At 45.2% G+C, this 22,315-nt stretch overlaps 1 protein-coding gene across 1 annotated transcript in view; it reads left to right on the forward strand.

The window, feature by feature from the left end:
• The window catches only part of LOC110504380 (teneurin-2), a 139,017-nt gene that overhangs the window by 80,406 nt on the left and 36,296 nt on the right, over nucleotides 1-22,315 (forward strand). Inside the window, 6 exon segments of the mRNA XM_090198124.1 lie at nucleotides 4,216-4,401; nucleotides 17,807-17,953; nucleotides 18,709-18,925; nucleotides 19,614-19,733; nucleotides 20,382-20,643; nucleotides 21,853-22,120. Of these exon segments, the coding sequence (XP_090054250.1) occupies nucleotides 4,216-4,401; nucleotides 17,807-17,953; nucleotides 18,709-18,925; nucleotides 19,614-19,733; nucleotides 20,382-20,643; nucleotides 21,853-22,120 (1,200 nt within the window).

Raw genomic sequence — 22,315 nt, forward strand, 5'->3', positions numbered from 1 at the left:
TACCCTGACTCTAGTAGTTATACCTAACCCAACCAGTGGTTTACCCTCACTCTAGTAGTTATACCTAACCAGTGGTTTACCCTGACTCTAGTAGTTATACCTAACCCAACCAGTGGTTTACCCTGACTCTAGTAGTTATACCTAACCCAACCAGTGGTTTACCCTGACTCTAGTAGTTATACCTAACCCAACCAGTGGTTTACCCTGACTCTAGTAGTTATACCTAACCCAACCAGTGGTTTACCCTGACTCTAGTAGTTATACCTAACCAGTGGTTTACCCTGACTCTAGTAGTTATACCTAACCAGTGGTTTACCCTGACTCTAGTAGTTATACCCAACCAGTGGTTTACCCTGACTCTAGTAGTTATACCTAACCCAACCAGTGGTTTACCCTGACTCTAGTAGTTATACCTAACCCAACCAGTGGTTTACCCTGACTCTAGTAGTTATACCTAACCCAACCAGTGGTTTACCCTGACTCTAGTAGTTATACCTAACCAGTGGTTTACCCTGACTCTAGTAGTTATGCCTAACCCAACCAGTGGTTTACACTGACTCTAGTAGTTATACCCAACCAGTGGTTTACCCTGACTCTAGTAGTTATACCTAACCCAACCAGTGGTTTACCCTGACTCTAGTAGTTATACCCAACCAGTGGTTTACCCTGACTCTTGTAGTTATACCTAACCCAACCAGTGGTTTACCCTGACTCTAGTAGTTATACCTAACCCAACCAGTGGTTTACCCTGACTCTAGTAGTTATACCTAACCCAACCAGTGGTTTACCCTGACTCTAGTAGTTATACCTAACCCAACCAGTGGTTTACCCTGACTCTAGTAGTTATACCTAACCCAACCAGTGGTTTACCCTGACTCTAGTAGTTATACCTAACCCAACCAGTGGTTTACCCTGACTCTAGTAGTTATACCTAACCAGTGGTTTACCCTGACTCTAGTAGTTATACCTAACCAGTGGTTTACCCTGACTCTAGTAGTTATACCCAACCAGTGGTTTACCCTGACTCTAGTAGTTATACCTAACCCAACCAGTGGTTTACCCTGACTCTAGTAGTTATACCTAACCCAACCAGTGGTTTACCCTGACTCTAGTAGTTATACCTAACCCAACCAGTGGTTTACCCTGACTCTAGTAGTTATACCTAACCAGTGGTTTACCCTGACTCTAGTAGTTATGCCTAACCCAACCAGTGGTTTACACTGACTCTAGTAGTTATACCCAACCAGTGGTTTACCCTGACTCTAGTAGTTATACCTAACCCAACCAGTGGTTTACCCTGACTCTAGTAGTTATACCTAACCAGTGGTTTACCCTGACTCTAGTAGTTATACCTAACCCAACCAGTGGTTTACCCTGACTCTAGTAGTTATACCTAACCCAACCAGTGGTTTACCCTGACTCTAGTAGTTATACCTAACCCAACCAGTGGTTTACCCTGACTCTAGTAGTTATGCCTAACCCAACCAGTGGTTTACCCTGACTCTAGTAGTTATACCTAACCAGTGGTTTACCCTGACTCTAGTAGTTATACCTAACCCAACCAGTGGTTTACCCTGACTCTAGTAGTTATACCTAACCCAACCAGTGGTTTACCCTGACTCTAGTAGTTATACCTAATCCAACCAGTGGTTTACCCTGACTCTAGTAGTTATACCTAACCAGTGGTTTACCCTGACTCTAGTAGTTATACCTAACCCAACCAGTGGTTTACCCTGACTCTAGTAGTTATACCTAACCAGTGGTTTACCCTGACTCTAGTAGTTATACCTAACCAGTGGTTTACCCTGACTCTAGTAGTTATACCTAACCAGTGGTTTACCCTGACTCTAGTAGTTATACCTAACCAGTGGTTTACCCTGACTCTAGTAGTTATACCTAACCCAACCAGTGGTTTACCCTGACTCTAGTAGTTATACCTAACCTAACCAGTGGTTTACCCTGACTCTAGTAGTTATACCTAACCAGTGGTTTACCCTGACTCTAGTAGTTATACCTAACCCAACCAGTGGTTTACCCTGACTCTAGTAGTTATACCTAACCAGTGGTTTACCCTGACTCTAGTAGTTATACCTAACCCAACCAGTGGTTTACCCTGACTCTAGTAGTTATACCTAACCCAACCAGTGGTTTACCCTGACTCTAGTAGTTATACCTAACCCAACCAGTGGTTTACCCTGACTCTAGTAGTTATGCCTAACCCAACCAGTGGTTTACCCTGACTCTAGTAGTTATACCTAACCCAACCAGTGGTTTACCCTGACTCTAGTAGTTATACCTAACCCAACCAGTGGTTTACCCTGACTCTAGTAGTTATGCCTAACCCAACCAGTGGTTTACCCTGACTCTAGTAGTTATACCTAACCAGTGGTTTACCCTGACTCTAGTAGTTATACCTAACCCAACCAGTGGTTTACCCTGACTCTAGTAGTTATACCTAACCCAACCAGTGGTTTACCCTGACTCTAGTAGTTATGCCTAACCCAACCAGTGGTTTACCCTGACTCTAGTAGTTATACCTAACCCAACCAGTGGTTTACCCTGACTCTAGTAGTTATACCTAACCCAACCAGTGGTTTACCCTGACTCTAGTAGTTATGCCTAACCCGACCAGTGGTTTACCCTGACTCTAGTAGTTATACCTAACCAGTGGTTTACCCTGACTCTAGTAGTTATACCTAACTCAACCAGTGGTTTACCCTGACTCTAGTAGTTATGCCTAACCCAACCAGTGGTTTACCCTGACTCTAGTAGTTATACCTAACCCAACCAGTGGTTTACCCTGACTCTAGTAGTTATACCTAACCCAACCAGTGGTTTACCCTGACTCTAGTAGTTATGCCTAACCCAACCAGTGGTTTACCCTGACTCTAGTAGTTATACCTAACCCAACCCGTGGTTTACCCTGACTCTAGTAGTTATACCTAACCCAACCAGTGGTTTACCCTGACTCTAGTAGTTATACCTAACCAGTGGTTTACCCTGACTCTAGTAGTTATACCTAACCCAACCAGTGGTTTACCCTGACTCTAGTAGTTATACCTAACCAGTGGTTTACCCTGACTCTAGTAGTTATGCCTAACCCAACCAGTGGTTTACCCTGACTCTAGTAGTTATACCTAACCCAACCAGTGGTCACCCTGACTCTAGTAGTTATACCTAACCTAACAAGTGTTTTACCCTGACTCTAGTAGTTATACCTAACCCAACCAGTGGTTTACCCTGACTCTAGTAGTTATACCTAACCCAACCAGTGGTTTACCCTGACTCTAGTAGTTATACCTAACCAGTGGTTTACCCTGACTCTAGTAGTTATACCTAACCCAACCAGTGGTTTACCCTGACTCTAGTAGTTATACCTAACCCAACCAGTGGTTTACCCTGACTCTAGTAGTTATACCTAACCCAACCAGTGGTTTACCCTGACTCTAGTAGTTATACCTAACCCAACCAGTGGTTTACCCTGACTCTAGTAGTTATACCTAACCAGTGGTTTACCCTGACTCTAGTAGTTATACCTAACCAGTGGTTTACCCTGACTCTAGTAGTTATACCCAACCAGTGGTTTACCCTGACTCTAGTAGTTATACCTAACCCAACCAGTGGTTTACCCTGACTCTAGTAGTTATACCTAACCCAACCAGTGGTTTACCCTGACTCTAGTAGTTATACCTAACCCAACCAGTGGTTTACCCTGACTCTAGTAGTTATACCTAACCAGTGGTTTACCCTGACTCTAGTAGTTATGCCTAACCCAACCAGTGGTTTACACTGACTCTAGTAGTTATACCCAACCAGTGGTTTACCCTGACTCTAGTAGTTATACCCAACCAGTGGTTTACCCTGACTCTAGTAGTTATACCCAACCAGTGGTTTACCCTGACTCTTGTAGTTATACCTAACCCAACCAGTGGTTTACCCTGACTCTAGTAGTTATACCTAACCCAACCAGTGGTTTACCCTGACTCTAGTAGTTATACCTAACCAGTGGTTTACCCTGACTCTAGTAGTTATACCTAACCCAACCAGTGGTTTACCCTGACTCTAGTAGTTATACCCAACCAGTGGTTTACCCTGACTCTAGTAGTTATACCCAACCAGTGGTTTACCCTGACTCTAGTAGTTATACCCAACCCCAACCCCAATGACAGTAGCTGTGTGTAACTCTTTACACGCCTCTCTCCTCCCTCTCTACAGAAGTGTGTTCTGTGGACTGCGGGACCCACGGTGTGTGTTTGGGCGCAGCGTGTCATTGTGAGGAGGGTTGGACGGGTACCGGGTGTGACCAGCGAGTGTGTAACCCACTGTGCATCAAACATGGAACCTGCAAAGACGGCAAGTGCCAGTGTCACCAGGGCTGGAATGGAGAACACTGCACCATCGGTAGGTGGGGAGAGGAGGTGTGTGTGTGTGTGTGTGTGTGTGTGTGTGTGTGTGTGTGTGTGTGTGTGTGTGTGTGTGTGTGTGTGTGTGTGTGTGTGTGTGTGTGTGTGTGTGTGTGTACGATAGATTGATGGAAGGTTGGATGCCTCGCTATTTTGATTTACCCATAATGCTTTGAAATAGGAAGTTCAATTTCCCATTCACCATTTCACCGAGCAGCGCTTTTCCTCAGAATACTCCGGTGTCAGAAACACAGTGGGGGGGAACAACACTTTGTGAGATCAACGCTCTGTTCCCCACTAGAAACTAGGGCAGCTTTTTATGCTGTGTCTTTCACAAGACAAAACTCCTCACTAGTCTGCTTGTGGGTGCTGATCTAGGCGATGATCTACTGTAGGCTAGACATGTGATCTACTGTAGGCTAGGCATGTGATCTACTGTAGGCAAGGCATGTGATCTACTGTAGGCTAGGCATATGATCTACTGTAGGCTAGGCATGTGATCTACTGTAGGCTAGGCATGTGATCTACAGTAGGCTATGCATGTGATCTACTGTAGGCTAGGCATGTGATCTACTGTAGGCTAGGCATCTGATCTACTGTAGGCTAGGCATGTGATCTACTGTAGGCTAGGCATGTGATCTACTGTAGGCTAGGCATGTGATCTACTGTAGGCTAGGCATGTGATCTACTGTAGGCTATGCATGTGATCTACTGTAGGCTAGGCATGTGATCTACTGTAGGCTAGGCATGTGATCTACTGTAGGCTAGGCATGTGATCTACTGTAGGCTAGGCATGTGATCTACTGTAGGCTAGGCATGTGATCTACTGTAGGCTAGGCATGTGATCTACTGTAGGCTAGGCATGTGATCTACTGTAGGCTAGGCATGTGATCTACTGTAGGCTAGGCATGTGATCTACTGTAGGCTATGCATGTGATCTACTGTAGGCTAGGCATGTGATCTACTGTAGGCTAGGCATGTGATCTACTGTAGGCTATGCATGTGATCTACTGTAGGCTAGGCATGTGATCTACTGTAGGCTAGGCATGTGATCTACTGTAGGCTATGCATGTGATCTACTGTAGGCTAGGCATGTGATCTACTGTAGGCTATGCATGTGATCTACTGTAGGCTAGGCATCTGATCTACTGTAGGCCATGCATGTGATCTACTGTAGGCCATGCATGTGATCTACTGTAGGCTAGGCATGTGATCTACTGTAGGCCATGCATGTGATCTACTGTAGGCCATGCATGTGATCTACTGTAGGCCATGCATGTGATCTACTGTAGGCTATGCATGTGATCTACTGTAGGCCATGCATGTGATCTACTGTAGGCCATGCATGTGATCTACTGTAGGCCATGCATGTGATCTACTGTAGGCCATGCATGTGATCTACTGTAGGCTAGGCATGTGATCTACTGTAGGCTAGGCATGTGCTTGCATTTTAAACTCCTTCCGTTCCTTTTTTTCATAACGCCACTCTCTCTGCACGTTTTTTCTCTCAATGCAGACATGTGGGACTTGGTTGACAAAGGTAAAACTGTATTTTGGTTTTCAGCGTTTAGCTTCTCGTGCTGCATAGTAGTAGGAACTAGTCGCTGCTAAGTCGTCTGTGGGTTTGGGGCTGGCTGGCGTTGGTAAGCTTGGCCCAGTAGACTAGTCATCTGTGTGCTATCTATATTTCTATATCTATTTCTATATCTGTCTGTCTGTCTGTCTGTCTGTCTGTCTGTCGGTCGGTCTGTCTGTCTGTCTGTCTGTCTTTCACCAACCAACCAGTGTTTTACCATTCACAACCACACAACCACTGTAGCCAGGGGTTACCATCCACAACCTCTCAGGTACTGTAGCCAGGGGTTACTATCCACAACCTCACAGCCACCGTAGCCAGGGGTTACCATCCACAACCTCTCAGCTACTGTAGCCAGGGGTTACTATCCACAACCTCACAGCCACTGTAGCCAGGGGTTACCATCCACAACCTATCAGCCACCATAGCCAGGGGTTACCATCCACAACCTATCAGCCACTGTAGCCAGGGGTTACCATCCACAACCTCTCAGCCACCGTAGCCAGGGGTTACCATCCACAACCTCTCAGCCACCGTAGCCAGGGGTTACCATCCACAACCTATCAGCCACTGTAGCCTGGGGTTACCATCCACAACCTATCAGCCACTGTAGCCTGGGGTTACCATCCACAACCTATCAGCCACTGTAGCCTGGGGTTACCATCCACAACCTATCAGCCACTGTAGCCTGGGGTTACCATCCACAACCTATCAGCCACTGTAGCCAGGGGTTACCATCCACAACCTCTCAGCTACTGTAGCCAGGGGTTACTATCCACAACCTCACAGCTACTGTAGCCAGGGGTTACCATCCACAACCTCTCAGCCACCGTAGCCAGGGGTTACCATCCACAACCTCTCAGCCACCGTAGCCAGGGGTTACCATCCACAACCTATCAGCCACTGTAGCCTGGGGTTACCATCCACAACCTATCAGCCACTGTAGCCTGGGGTTACCATCCACAACCTATCAGCCACTGTAGCCTGGGGTTACCATCCACAACCTATCAGCCACTGTAGCCTGGGGTTACCATCCACAACCTATCAGCCACTGTAGCCTGGGGTTACCATCCACAACCTATCAGCCACTGTAGCCTGGGGTTACCATCCACAACCTATCAGCCACTGTAGCCAGGGGTTACCATCCACAACCTATCAGCCACTGTAGCCAGGAGTTACCATCCACAACCTCTCAGCCACCGTAGCCAGGGGTTACCATCCACAACCTATCAGCCACCGTAGCCTGGGGTTACCATCCACAACCTATCAGCCACTGTAGCCTGGGGTTACCATCCACAACCTATCAGCCACTGTAGCCTGGGGTTACCATCCACAACCTATCAGCCACTGTAGCCTGGGGTTACCATCCACAACCTATCAGCCACTGTAGCCTGGGGTTACCATCCACAACCTATCAGCCACTGTAGCCTGGGGTTACCATCCACAACCTATCAGCTACTGTAGCCTGGGGTTACCATCCACAACCTATCAGCCACTGTAGCCTGGGGTTACCATCCACAACCTATCAGCCACTGTAGCCTGGGGTTACCATCCACAACCTATCAGCCACTGTAGCCAGGGGTTACCATCCACAACCTATCAGCCACTGTAGCCAGGGGTTACCATCCACAACCTCTCAGCTACTGTAGCCAGGGGTTACTATCCAGAGATCATAGTTCAAGCTGTGTCTATTAACCTTTATTTTTCCATGGTGAGGCCCCCTCAGCCTCTCTCTCATAGGGGGGTATATAACAGAACAGGCCCCCTCAGCCTCTCTCTCATATCGGGGTATATAACAGAACAGTCCCCCTCAGCCTCTCTCTCATATCGGGGTATTTAACAGAACAGTCCCCCTCAGCCTCTCTCTCATATCGGGGTATATAACAGAACAGTCCCCCTCAGCCTCTCTCTCATATGGGGGTATATAACAGAACAGTCCCACTCAGCCTCTCTCTCATATGGGGCTATTTAACCAGGGCTTCATTTGTCAATCGTGAGGTGCAGAGAACAAAAAGTGAGTACTAGAGGGGGGCGACCTGGGGAGTTCTGAAGTACCAGAATGCATGAGAAATAAAATCACCTTCGTATTAAAGGATTGCATGCATATCATCACATGTGCGTAGTGGCATAGATCAGTAGAGTAGAGGCACTTACAGAAGTTGCACACATGGGAGACATTTTTAGTAGCTCACGGTCCAGAAAAATGTTGGCCTTTTATAAACACATTTCATACAAAATCTACTTCATTTTAGATGACTGGAGACTATAGCAGAATCTTTTTGAATACCTAACAAATGATCAAAATGGCAGGCTACTTTGACACTGGCAAAAATGACCTGGTCTTAAATCAATAGCCTAGTCCTAGGTGTGTGGAGACACATATTGTATTTGAAATATTGTGAAAGTGTACCGGTCGTCGATGGTGGAAGAAGGTGAGGACCAAGCTGCAGCGTGGTCTGTGTCCATATTTATTAGAATCAACACGGAAATAACAAAGAGATACGACTGAAAACAGTTCTGGCTGGTGCAGACACACAACAGGAAACAAAAAAAGATTCACCCACGAAACACAATAGAAAACAGGCTACCTGAATATGTTTCTCAATCAGGGACAATGATTGACAGCTGCCTCTGATTGAGAACCATACCAGGCCAAACACAGAAATAGCAAATCATAGAAAAACTAACATAGACAACCCACCCAACTCACGCCCTGACCATACTAAAACAAAGACATAACAAAAGAACGAAGGTCAGAACGTGACAGAAAGGCTTGGTTTGTCTGCTTGGTGTTTTTTCACAGACAGATTTGCCGTGCGTTCCCGACTATAGGCTTTTCCTTGTATAGTATAGGCTTTTCCTTGTATAGTATAGACTTTTCCTTGTAGAGTATAGACTTTTCCTTGTATAGTATAGACTTTTCCTTGTATAGTATAGACTTTTCCATGTATAGTATAGACTTTTCCTTGTATAGTATAGACTTTTCCTTGTATAGTATAGACTTTTCCTTGTATAGTATAGACTTTTCCTTGTATAGTATAGACTTTTCCTTGTATAGTATAGACTTTTCCTTGTACAGTATAGACTTTTCCTTGTATAGTATAGGCTTTTCCTTGTATAGTATAGACTTTTCCTTGTATAGTATAGACTTTTCCTTGTATAGTATAGACTTTTCCTTGTATAGTATAGACTTTTCCTTGTATAGTATAGACTTTTCCTTGTATAGTATAGACTTTTCCTTGTATAGTATAGACTTTTCCTTGTATAGTATAGGCTTTTCCTTGTATAGTATAGACTTTTCCTTGTAGAGTATAGACTTTTCCTTGTATAGTATAGACTTTTCCTTGTATAGTATAGATTTTTCCTTGTAGAGTATAGACTTTTCCTTGTATAGTATAGACTTTTCCTTGTAGAGTATAGACTTTTCCTTGTATAGTATAGACTTTTCCTTGTATAGTATAGACTTTTCCTTGTATAGTATAGACTTTTCCTTGTAGAGTATAGGCTTTTCCCGAGTATAGGCTTTTCCTTGTATAGTATAGACTTTTCCTTGTATAGTATAGGCTTTTCCTTGTAGAGTATAGGCTTTTCCTTGTATAGTATAGACTTTTCCTTGTATAGTATAGACTTTTCCTTGTATAGTATAGGCTTTTCCTTGTATAGTATAGGCTTTTCCTTGTATAGTATAGACTTTTCCTTGTATAGTATAGACTTTTCCCGAGTATAGACTTTTCCTTGTATAGTATAGACTTTTCCTTGTATAGTATAGGCTTTTCCTTGTAGAGTATAGGCTTTTCCTTGTATAGTATAGACTTTTCCTTGTATAGTATAGACTTTTCCTTGTATAGTATAGGCTTTTCCTTGTATAGTATAGGTTTTTCCCGAGTATAGGCTTTTCCTTGTATAGTATAGGCTTTTCCTTGTAGAGTATAGACTTTTCCTTGTAGAGTATAGACTTTTCCTTGTATAGTATAGACTTTTCCTTGTATAGTATAGGCTTTTCCTTGTAGAGTATAGGCTTTTCCTTGTATAGTATAGGCTTTTCCTTGTATAGTATAGGCTTTTCCTTGTAGAGTATAGACTTTTCCTTGTATAGTATAGACTTTTCCTTGTATAGTATAGACTTTTCCTTGTATAGTATAGGCTTTTCCTTGTAGAGTGTAGACTTTTCCTTGTATAGTATAGACTTTTCCTTGTATAGTATAGACTTTTCCTTGTATAGTATAGGCTTTTCCTTGTAGAGTATAGACTTTTCCTTGTATAGTATAGACTTTTCCTTGTATAGTATAGGCTTTTCCTTGTAGAGTGTAGACTTTTCCTTGTATAGTATAGACTTTTCCTTGTATAGTATAGACTTTTCCTTGTATAGTATAGGCTTTTCCTTGTAGAGTATAGACTTTTCCTTGTATAGTATAGACTTTTCCTTGTATAGTATAGGCTTTTCCCGAGTATAGACTTTTCCTTGTATAGTATAGACTTTTCCTTGTATAGTATAGACTTTTCCTTGTATAGTATAGGCTTTTCCTTGTATAGTATAGGCTTTTCCTTGTATAGTATAGACTTTTCCTTGTATAGTATAGGCTTTTCCTTGTATAGTATAGACTTTTCCTTGTATAGTATAGACTTTTCCTTGTATAGTATAGGCTTTTCCTTGTAGAGTATAGACTTTTCCTTGTATAGTATAGACTTTTCCTTGTATAGTATAGACTTTTCCTTGTATAGTATAGACTTTTCCTTGTATAGTATAGACTTTTCCTTCTATAGTATAGACTTTTCCTTGTATAGTATAGGCTTTTCCTTGTAGAGTATAGACTTTTCCTTGTATAGTATAGACTTTTCCTTGTAAAGTATAGACTTTTCCTTGTATAGTATAGACTTTTCCTTGTATAGTATAGACTTTTCCTTGTATAGTATAGGCTTTTCCTTGTAGAGTATAGACTTTTCCTTGTATAGTATAGGCTTTTCCTTGTATAGTATAGACTTTTCCTTGTATAGTATAGACTTTTCCTTGTATAGTATAGGCTTTTCCTTGTATAGTATAGGCTTTTCCTTGTATAGTATAGACTTTTCCTTGTATAGTATAGGCTTTTCCTTGTATAGTATAGGCTTTTCCTTGTATAGTATAGACTTTTCCTTGTATAGTATAGACTTTTCCTTGTATAGTATAGACTTTTCCTTGTATAGTATAGACTTTTCCTTGTATAGTATAGACTTTTCCTTGTATAGTATAGGCTTTTCCTTGTATAGTATAGGCTTTTCCTTGTATAGTATAGACTTTTCCTTGTATAGTATAGGCTTTTCCTTGTATAGTATATGCTTTTCCTTGTATAGTATAGACTTTTCCTTGTATAGTATAGGCTTTTCCTTGTATAGTATAGGCTTTTCCTTGTATAGTATAGACTTTTCCTTCTATAGTATAGGCTTTTCCTTGTATAGTATAGACTTTTCCTTGTATAGTATAGACTTTTCCTTGTATAGTATAGACTTTTCCTTGTATAGTATAGACTTTTCCTTGTAAAGTATAGGCTTTTCCTTGTATAGTATAGACTTTTCCTTGTATAGTATAGACTTTTCCTTGTATAGTATAGACTTTTCCTTTTATAGTATAGACTTTTCCTTGTATAGTTTAGGCTTTTCCTTGTATAGTATAGACTTTTCCTTGTATAGTATAGACTTTTCCTTGTATAGTATAGGCTTTTCCTTGTATAGTATAGACTTTTCCTTGTATAGTATAGGCTTTTCCTTGTATAGTATATACTTTTCCTTGTATAGTATAGACTTTTCCTTGTAGAGTATAGACTTTTCCTTGTATAGTATAGACTTTTCCTTGTATAGTATAGGCTTTTCCCGAGTATAGGCTTTTCCTTGTAGAGTATAGACTTTTCCTTGTATAGTATAGACTTTTCCTTGTATAGTATAGACTTTTCCTTGTATAGTATAGACTTTTCCTTGTATAGTATAGGCTTTTCCTTGTTATTGGGCTACAATCCACAGCTAGGCTATTAAAAATAAATAAACTATTGATCCTGTGGCTAAATTATAGTCCTTCTAATGGTGTAGTGGGCTATTCTGAATGATTTAATTTATTTCTGAACAGGCAGCAGTAATTATATAACTTTGTGACATGTATTTAGGTTCATCAGGATGCTGCCCTTCCTCCAGAACCCTTTGATTCTACAGTATATGGAAATAAATGATGAAGTGCAACGGTGAAGATATGAGAGTTGCAGGCTCATGTCTCTCAGAGCGGAGAGGGGCAAAGATCATAGAAAGTGACTCTCATTCTAGTTATGTGAGATACTGGTGCGCTTCTCACCAGTGGCGGTTCTAGACCATTTCAACTGGGGGGGGGGGGGGGCAAGCTGGGGCCAGTTGTACTGTTGGAGGGGCCAGTTACATTAGACGTTATTGTTGTCATATCGTTTTCTTCACTGCATTGCAGGCATTAGCAGGCAAAAGACCATGTACATAATCATCATCGTTGCCACTGTCTAATAATGGATGTAAAAAAAGAATGATAGCAAAAATTAGTTATGTAAAAATTATTTCATACTCCACATTTAGGGGGTCCAAAATTGTTGCCCCCCCCCCCCCCCCCCCCCCCCCCCAAGAACCGCTAGTGCTTCTCACACATAGTTTAAAATGTTGCACAACCCATAAATCCGGACCGGCCCATCCCAAATCAACTCTTAGAATATTTGGCCCATGCTCAAAATATATTTTTTCACATTACGCTTTTTTGTGTGGGCAGGAGAATTCACAAAAGCAACTCGAATGATCTTTGAACGCTTGTATTAAATTTTTGTTTTTTTTAAGTTAAAATAATTGTTCATGCCACAGCCAAATAGGTTAGGAACAGGAACAAATAGGGAGCAAAACAGTCCAAAACGGAGAGGTGCCTGATCCTGTTCCGGCAGGGTAGCCTAGTGGTTAGAGCGTTGGACTAGTAACCGGAAGGTTTCAGTATCCGGTAGGGTAGCCTAGTGGTTAGAGCGTTGGACTAGTAACCGGAAGGTTTCATTATCCGGCAGGATAGCCTAGTGGTTAGAGCGTTGGACTAGTAACCGGAAGGTTTCAGTATCCGGCAGGGTAGCCTAGTGGTTAGAGCGTTGGACTAGTAACCGGAAGGTTTCAGTATCCGGCAGGGTAGCCTAGTGGTTAGAGCGTTGGACTAGTAACCGGAAGGTTTCAGTATCCGGCAGGATAGCCTAGTGGTTAGAGCGTTGGACTAGTAACCGGAAGGTTTCAGTATCCGGCAGGATAGCCTAGTGGTTAGAGCGTTGGACTAGTAACCGGAAGGTTTCATTATCCGGCAGGGTAGCCTAGTGGTTAGAGCGTTGGACTAGTAACCGGAAGGTTTCAGTATCCGGCAGGGTAGGCTAGTGGTTAGAGCGTTGGACTAGTAACCGGAAGGTTTCATTATCCGGCAGGATAGCCTAGTGGTTAGAGCGTTGGACTAGTAACCGGAAGGTTTCAGTATCCGGCAGGATAGCCTAGTGGTTAGAGCGTTGGACTAGTAACCGGAAGGTTTCAGTATCCGGCAGGGTAGCCTAGTGGTTAGAGCGTTGGACTAGTAACCGGAAGGTTTCATTATCCGGCAGGATAGCCTAGTGGTTAGAGCGTTGGACTAGTAACCGGAAGGTTTCAGTATCCGGCAGGGTAGCCTAGTGGTTAGAGCGTTGGACTAGTAACCGGAAGGTTTCAGTATCCGGCAGGGTAGCCTAGTGGTTAGAGCGTTGGACTAGTAACCGGAAGGTTTCAGTATCCGGCAGGGTAGCCTAGTGGTTAGAGCGTTGGACTAGTAACCGGAAGGTTTCAGTATCCGGCAGGGTAGCCTAGTGGTTAGAGCGTTGGACTAGTAACCGGAAGGTTTCAGTATCCGGCAGGGTAGCCTAGTGGTTAGAGCGTTGGACTAGTAACCGGAAGGTTTCATTATCCGGCAGGGTAGCCTAGTGGTTAGAGCGTTGGACTAGTAACCGGAAGGTTTCAGTATCCGGCAGGGTAGCCTAGTGGTTAGAGCGTTGGACTAGTAACCGGAAGGTTTCATTATCCGGCAGGGTAGCCTAGTGGTTAGAGCGTTGGACTAGTAACCGGAAGGTTTCATTATCCGGCAGGGTAGCCTAGTGGTTAGAGCGTTGGACTAGTAACCGGAAGGTTTCAGTATCCGGCAGGGTAGCCTAGTGGTTAGAGCGTTGGACTAGTAACCGGAAGGTTTCAGTATCCGGCTCAAATGAAGCACTCTATATAACATAACAGTTCCCCTCAGCCACTCTCTCATATGGGGGAATTTAACAGAACAGGTGTGTGTGTGTGTGTGTGTGTGTGTGTGTGTGTGTGTGTGTGTGTGTGTGTGTGTGTGTGTGTGTGTGTAGAGAGACATATAAGGAGTACTAACCCCAGTCTCTCTGTCTTCTTATAAAGACACCAGCAGGTCTGTCCACCATTATTGGAACTACGAATTGATCCAGTTCTGAACCACAAACGTTTCCACTTGACAGAGATCACAGCGAAACAGTGACATCTACCATACATACACATGACAGGGTGGATTGTTTGTTTACACACACACACCACACCACACACCACACCACACACACTCAAAGGCTAGGAGTTAGGAGTTGTGTTAAAGTCCTGTGACAGGATCCAATGTCCCCCAACCAAACTGAATTGAACAGAAGGCTATAGATCCCCTGTGGATGGTTTGGAGTGTCCTCTGCCCTACTAAAGTTAATAAGATGGCTTTCACTGTTGTACAGAGTAGTACCCAGGGGAGAGGGGAGGAGGAAGAAGAGAGGGGGGAGATGGGGGACGAGGAAGAGGAGAGAGAGGGGGAGCAGGAGGGAGAGAGGGGGGAGAGAAAGAGAGGAGGAGGAGGGGGAGGAGAGAGAGAGAGGCGAGATGTGGGACGAGGAAGAAGAGAGAGTGACAGAGATAGAGGGAGAAATGGAGAGATAATGGAAAGAGAGGAAGAGCTCATATGTAGATTGAGAAAAAAAGAGAAAAGAGAGAGAGAGAGTTCAGATTGGAAAGAGAGTTTTATGTGCCAGGGTGTTTCATAGTGTGTTGTCATCAGGTCCATCCATGGTTTTAGGATTTATGTCTCTAACCTTCACTAACTGACCTTTAAGGAGGAGACAGCTGGATGACACAACTGCTGCTACTGCTGCTGGGGAAGGGGACCAACTTTCTGTAGGACACCACGTCTTCTATCTACTCCTCTGTTCTTTTCTTTTATTCTCTCTCTCTCTCTCTCTCTCTCTCTCTCTCTCTCTCTCTCTCTCTCTCTCTCTCTCTCTCTCTCTCACAAACACACTCTCTCCTTCCCTCTCTGTGTGTGCTGACCCATAACCCAAGGCTTTTTAAGGGGGATTTCATCACATCCAACTACATTAGTGAGGGGAATGGACTTAATAGTTTCTGAAATCCCACTTTATTCTGGTTAGTATGAGGGGAATTTAATTGTCCTCTAGCATTAAGGAGAGGGCCTGCCTGCCTGCCTCCCTGCCTGCCTGCCTCCCTGCCTCCCTGCCTGCCTGCCTGCCTCCCTGCCTCCCTCCCTCCCTGGCTCCCTGCTTCCCTCCCTCCCTCCCTCCCTGCCTCCCTCCCTCCCTGCCTGCCTCCCTCCCTGCCTCCCTCCCTCCCTCCCTGCCTGCCTCCCTCCCTGCCTCCCTCCCTCCCTCCCTCCCTCCCTCCCTCCCTCCCTGCCTCCCTCCCTGCCTCCCTCCCTCCCTCCCTGCCTCCCTGCCTGCCTCCCTGCCTCCCTCCCTCCCTCCCTGCCTGCCTCCCTCCCTGCCTCCCTCCCTGCCTGCCTCCCTCCCTGCCTGCCTGGCTTGCTGATCAATGCCCCATATAGATTCTGCTGTCCTTGCTCTGCATAACGGTCGGTCTGCTTAAAATAGATCCATTTTACAGACAATCATGGCTGACACTCTGTTGTGCTCTATGGTCCTGGGCCAACACACACATACACACACACATACACACACACATACACACACACATACACACTCAACACTCAGTTAGGCAGAACAGTACATGGCTGGTCTGAGGGCCGGACCCTTTCTTTCCATTTTTGCCTAAAATGACATACCCAAATCTAACTGCCTGTAGCTCAGGACCTGAATCAAGGATATGCATATTCTTGATACCATTTGAAAGAAAACACTTTGAAGTATGTGGAAATATGAAATTAATGGAGGAGAATATAACACAATAGATCTGGTAAAAGATAATTCAAAGAAAAAAACGTGTTGTTTTTTTTGTTTTTTTTACATCATATTTGAAATGCAAGAGAAAGGTCACAATGTATTATTCGAGGTTAGGCGCAATTTTGATTTTGGCCACTAGATGGCATCAGTGTATGTGCAAAGTTTTAGACCGATCCAATGATCCATTCCATTTCTGTTCAAAATGTTGTATCAAGACTGCCCAAATGTGCCTAATTGGTTTATTAATACATTTTCAAGTTCATAACTGTGAACTCTCCTCAAACAATAGCATGGTCTCCTATTCTTTCACTGTAATAGCTACTGTAAATTGGGCAGTGCAGTTAGATTTAACAAGAATTTAAGCATTCTGCCAATATCAGAGATGTCTATGTCCTGGGAAATGTTCTTGTTACTTAAAACGTCATGCCAATCACATTAGCGCACGTTAGGCGAACCGTCCCGTGGGTGGGACATCCCATAGAAGATTTAACCACTCAGAGTTAATGCCCAACCTTAACCACTCAGAGTTAATGCCTAACCTTAACCACTCAGAGTTAATGCCTAACCTTATGATTTAGGAGCTGATGCCTGAACTTAACCTTAAACACTTTCAAATTAGGACGTTTGGAACAACTTTGAAATTTGACGTTTGAGAAACATGGATGAACGTCTAACTCTGACGTGAGACTGTGAGAGCTGGTTGGGTACACAGTATGGAGAATGGAAATTTAAATTGCCCTGCAGATATCTAATTGATGTGTTGTGTGGAATCAGGAATGCTTTACCATAATCATTGGATTGACTGAGACCTTTAATGCATTAAAACACAATAAAGTATGTCTCTCTTTCTCTCTCCCTCCCTCATCTATCACTCTCTCTCTCCCTTCTATCTCTCTCTTCCTCCCGTTTTTTCTCTCTCTACCCCCACTTTCTCTCTGCCTATCCCTTACTCTCTACCCCGCTCTCTCTCTCTCTTTCCCCCTCTCTACCTCCCCCTCACTCTCCCTCCCCCTCCCACTCTCTCTCCCACCTCCCTCTCTCCCTCCCCCTGCCCCCCCTCTCTCACTCCCTCCCTCACTTCCCTCCATCTCTCCCCCCCTCTCTCTCTCTCCCTCCCCCCTCCCCCCTCACTCTCTCTTACCCCTTTCTCTCCCTATCTTCCCCCCTCTCTCTCTCTCTTGCTCTCTCTCTCCCTCCCCCCTCACTCTCCCTCCCCCTCCCACTCTCTCTCCCACCTCCCTCTCTCCCTCCCCCTGCCCCCCCTCTCTCACTCCCTCCCTCACTTCCCTCCATCTCTCCCCCCTCTCTCTCTCTCCCTCCCCCCTCCCCCCTCACTCTCTCTTACCACTTTCTCTCCCTATCTTCCCCCCTCTCTCTCTCTCTTGCTCTCTCTCTCCCTCCCCTCTCTCTCTCCCTCCCCCCTCTCTCTCTCTCCCTCTCTCCGCTCTCTCTCCCTCTCCCCGCTCTCTCTCCCTACCCCCTTTCTCTCTCCCCACTCTCTCACTTTTTCTCCCCCCTCTCTATCTCTCCCTCTCTTACTCTCTCTCTCTCCTTCCCCCCTATATATCTTTATCTCTCTCTCTACATCCCACGTTCCTCTCCCCCCTCCCTCTCCTCAGATGGCTGTCCTAACCTGTGTAATGGTAATGGTCAGTGTACCATAGGGGAGCAGAGCTGGCACTGTGAATGCAAGACAGGCTGGAGGGGTGCCGGATGCAGCGTTGCCATGGAGACCTCCTGTGCCGACAACACGGACAATGAAGGGGGTATGTGTGGGAAATTAAGGGGTTAGACCACTGGTAGTTCAGCAGTGCAAACTTTTCATCTTAAGTTGAAATAAATTGTAAGGAGAATGAAGTAACCTTTCATAGTAATATGTGTGTGTTTGAGACACTGAAACTATCTCAGCTCTCCACTCCTCTCTCTCTCCCCTCCTCTCTCTCACTTCTCTCTTTTTCCCCCCTTCTCTTTCTCCCTCCTCTCTTTCTCCCCCTTCTCTTTCTCCCTCCTCTCTTTCTCCCTCCTCTCTATCTCCCTCCTCTCTTTCTCCCCACTTCTCTTTCTCCCTTCTCTCTTTCTCCCTTCCCTCTTTCTCCCTCCACTCCTCTCTGTCTCCCTCCACTCCTCTCTATCTCCCTCCTCTCTTTCTCCCTCCTCTCTTTCTCCCCCCTTCTCTTTCTCCCTCCTCTCTTTCTCCCTCCTCTCTTTCTCCCTCCTCTCTATCTCCCTCCTCTCTTTCTCCCCCCTTCTCTTTCTCCCTTCTCTCTTTCTCCCTTCCCTCTTTCTCCCTCCACTCCTCTCTGTCTCCCTCCACTCCTCTCTATCTCCCTCCTCTCTTTTTCCCTCCTCTCTTTCTCCCTCCTCTCTTTCTCCCCCCTTCTCTTTCTCCCTCCTCTCTTTCTCCCTCCTCTCCTTTTCCCTTCTCTCCTTTTCCCTCCTCTCTTTCTCCCTCCTCTCCTTTCCCTCCTCTCTTTCTCCCTCCTCTCCTTCACCCTCCTCTCTTTCTCCCTCCTCTCTCTAGATGGTCTGACGGACTGTATGGATCCAGACTGTTGTATCCAGAGCCCGTGTCAGAACAGCCCTCTGTGTCGGGGCTCCAGAGACCCCCTCCAGGTGATCCAGCAGAGCCCCCTGTCTCTGTCCCAACCCCGGGTAGGATCCTTCTATGACAGGGTCATGATGCTGGTGGGACGGGACAGCACACACATCATACCTGGGGAAAACCCATTCAATGCCAGGTGAGCGAATACACACTTTAGATTACATACACATGACGCATACTGCAACACACACCACACACACATGCGAATACTAACACACAATCTATTATTTTTGTTGATGTATTATATACAGTATCTCTCTCTCTCTCTCAATTCAATTAAATTCAAGGGGCGTTATTGGCATGGGAAACATATGTTCACATTGCCAAAGCAAGTGAAGTAGATAATATACAAAAGTGAAATAAACAATAGAAATGAACAGTAAACTTTACTCTCTCTCTCTGTCTCTCTCTCTCTATATTTCTCTCTCTCTGTCTCTCTCTGTCTCTGTCTCTCTCTGTCTCTCACTCTCTATCTTTCTCTCTCTCTGTCTCTCTCTGTCTCTCTCTGTCTCTCTATCTTTCTCTCTCTCTGTCTCTGTCTGTCTCTCTATCTTTCTCTCTCTCTGTCTCTGTCTGTCTCTCTATCTTTCTCTCTCTCTGTCTCTCTCTGTCTCTCTCTGTCTCTCTATCTTTCTCTCTCTCTCTCTCTCTCTGTCTCTCTCTGTCTCTCTCTGTTTCTCTATCTTTCTCTCTCTCTCTCTCTCTCTCTCTCTCCCTCTCTCTCTCTCTCTCTCTCTCTCTCTGTCTCTCTCTCTCTATCTTTGTCTCTGTCTCTCTCTCTCTCTCTCTGTCTCTCTCTGTCTCTCTGTCTCTCTGTCTCTCAGCTTGGCGTCTCTGATCCGAGGTCAGGTGTTAACTACAGATGGTACTCCCCTGGTGGGAGTCAATGTTTCCTTTGTCAGATACCCACACTATGGATATACTCTCACACGCCAGGACGGAACGTAAGTACCACAAACACATACACACACACTACCGTTCAAAAGTTTGGGCTCACTTAGAAATGTCCTTGTTTTTGAAAGAAAAGTACATTTTTTTGTCCATTAAAATAACATAAAATTGATCAGAAATACAGTGTAGACATTGTTAATGTTGTAAATGACTGTAGTAGCTGGAAAAGGCAGATTTTTTAATGGAATATCTACATAGGTGTACAGAGGCCCATTATCAGCAACCATCACTCCTGTGTTCCAATGGCACGTTGTGTTAGCTAATCCAAGTTTATAATTTTAAAAGGCTTTTGCAATTATGTTAGCACAGATGAAAACTGTTGTTCTGATTAAAGAAGCAATAAAACTGGCCTTCTTTAGACTAGTTGAGTATCTGGACCATCAGCATTTGTGGGTTCGATTACAGGCTCAAAATGGCCAGAAACAAAGAACTTTCTTCTAAAACTTGTCAGTCTATATTCTTCTGAGAAATGAAGGTTATTCCGTGCGAGAAATTGCCAAGAAATTGAAGATTTTGTACAACGCTGTGTACTTCTCCCTTCACAGAACTTTTCTTTCAAACACAAGGAAACTTCTAAGTGACCCCAAACTTTTGAACGGGAATGTACATAGTAACTAATCCAATTCTGTTTCTGTCTCCAGGTTTGACCTTCTAGCGAACGGCGGCACCTCGTTGACCCTGAGGTTTGAGCGCGCTCCGTTCATCACGCAGGACCGCACGGTGTGGTTACCATGGAGTCGTTTCTACGTCTTGGATACGCTGGTGATGAAGACTGAGGAGAACACCATCCCAGGATGTGACCTCAGCGGCTTCCTCCGACCTGACCCTGTGGTCATCACCTCACCTCTGTCATCACTCTTCTCCTCTAGACCCAGGGACAAGCCCATCATACCTGAGACACAGGTAACCAGACTCTCTTTCCATCTCCTTCCTCTCCTTCCTCTCATCCCTCTGTCTCTCCTCTGTCACTCCAGGTGCTGTCAGGTATCCAGCCTCTCCTTCCTCTCCTTCCTCTCATCCCTCTGTCTCTCCTCTGTCTCTCCAGGTGCTGTCAAGTATCCAGCCTCTCCTTCCTCTCCTTCCTCTCATCCCTCTGTCTCTCCTCTGTCTCTCAAGGTGCTGTCAGGTATCCAGCCTCTCACACTCATCTTTCCCGTGTTGTCTGTCCCCATCTCTCCCTCTTTCCTCCATCTCTCCTCCATCTCTCTCCTCCTTCATATTTCTCCTCCATCTTTTTCCTCCATCTCTCCTACATCTCTCTCCTACATCCATCTCCCCACCTTTCCTCCTCCATCTCTCTGCTCCATCTCTGCTCCATCTCTCCTCCTTCTCTATCTTTCCTCTTCCATCTCTCTTCCATCTCTCCTCCATCTCTCTTCCCCATCTCTCTTCCATCTCTCTCCTCCATCTCTCCCCTTCATCTCTCTCCTCCATCTCTCTGCTCCATCTCTCTCCTTCATCTCTCTCCTCCATCTCTTCCTTCATCTCTCCTCCACCTCTCTCCTCCATCTCTCTTCTTCATCTCTCCTCCATCTCTCTTCAATCTCTCTCCTCCAACTCTCCTCCATCTCTCTCCTTAATCTCTCCTTCATCTCTCCTCCATCTCTCTCCTCCACATTTCCCCTCCATCTCTCTCCTCCATCACTCTCCTTCATCTCTCTTCTCTATCTTTTCACCTCCATCTCTCTTCCATCTCTCTCCTCCATCTCTCTCCTTCATCTCTCTTCTCTATCTTTCCACCTCCATCTCTCTTCCATCTCTCTCCTCCATCTCTCTCCTCCATCTCTCTCCTTCATCTCTCTTCTCTATCTTTCCACCTCCATCTCTCTTCCATATCTCTCCTCCATCTCTCTCCTCCATCGCTCTCCTTCATCTCTCTTCTCTATCTTTCCACCTCCATCTCTCTTCCATATCTCTCCTCCATCTCTCTCCTCCATCTCTCTCCTTCATCTCTCTTCTCTATCTTTCCACCTCCACCTCTCTCCTCCACCTCTCTCCTCCATCTCTCTTCCATCTCTCTCCTCCACCTCCATCTTTCTCCTCCATCTCCCTCCTTCATCTCTCTTCTCTATCTTTCCTCCTTCATCTCTCTCTCTCTCTCCTTCTCTCCAGGTGCTCCACGAGATGATAGATGTTCCAGGGACCAGTCTGAAGCTGTGCTACCTGAGCTCCAGGACGTCTGGCTACCGTAGCCTGCTGAAGGTGACCATGACCCCAGCCATGGTGTCTCTGGGCCTGCTCAAAGTCCACCTGATGGTGGCTGTGGAGGGACATCTCTTCCAGAAGTGGTTCCACGCCTCGCCCAACCTGGCCTACACGTACATTTGGGATAAAACAGATGCCTATGGACAGAGAGTCTACGGGCTGTCGGAAGCTGTCGGTGAGTGTGTGTAGATAGAGTGTGTGAGTGCAGTGGGTAGGGTTTGTGTGTGTGTGTTTATGAGCGTGCGTGTCTGTCTGTCTGTGAGCAGTAATAGCACTGAGGGTGCCGAGGCCCCCAGCTCGCTTCACTGACTGCTAACTCTGCTTGACAGCAAATAACCCTTCACCACGGTTACAGCTGCCGTGGTTACGT

The sequence above is a fragment of the Oncorhynchus mykiss genome, chromosome 14, assembly GCF_057628025.1.
Source record: "Oncorhynchus mykiss isolate SJ-2025 chromosome 14, ASM5762802v1, whole genome shotgun sequence".
Classification (NCBI taxonomy): Eukaryota; Metazoa; Chordata; class Actinopteri; order Salmoniformes; family Salmonidae; genus Oncorhynchus; species Oncorhynchus mykiss.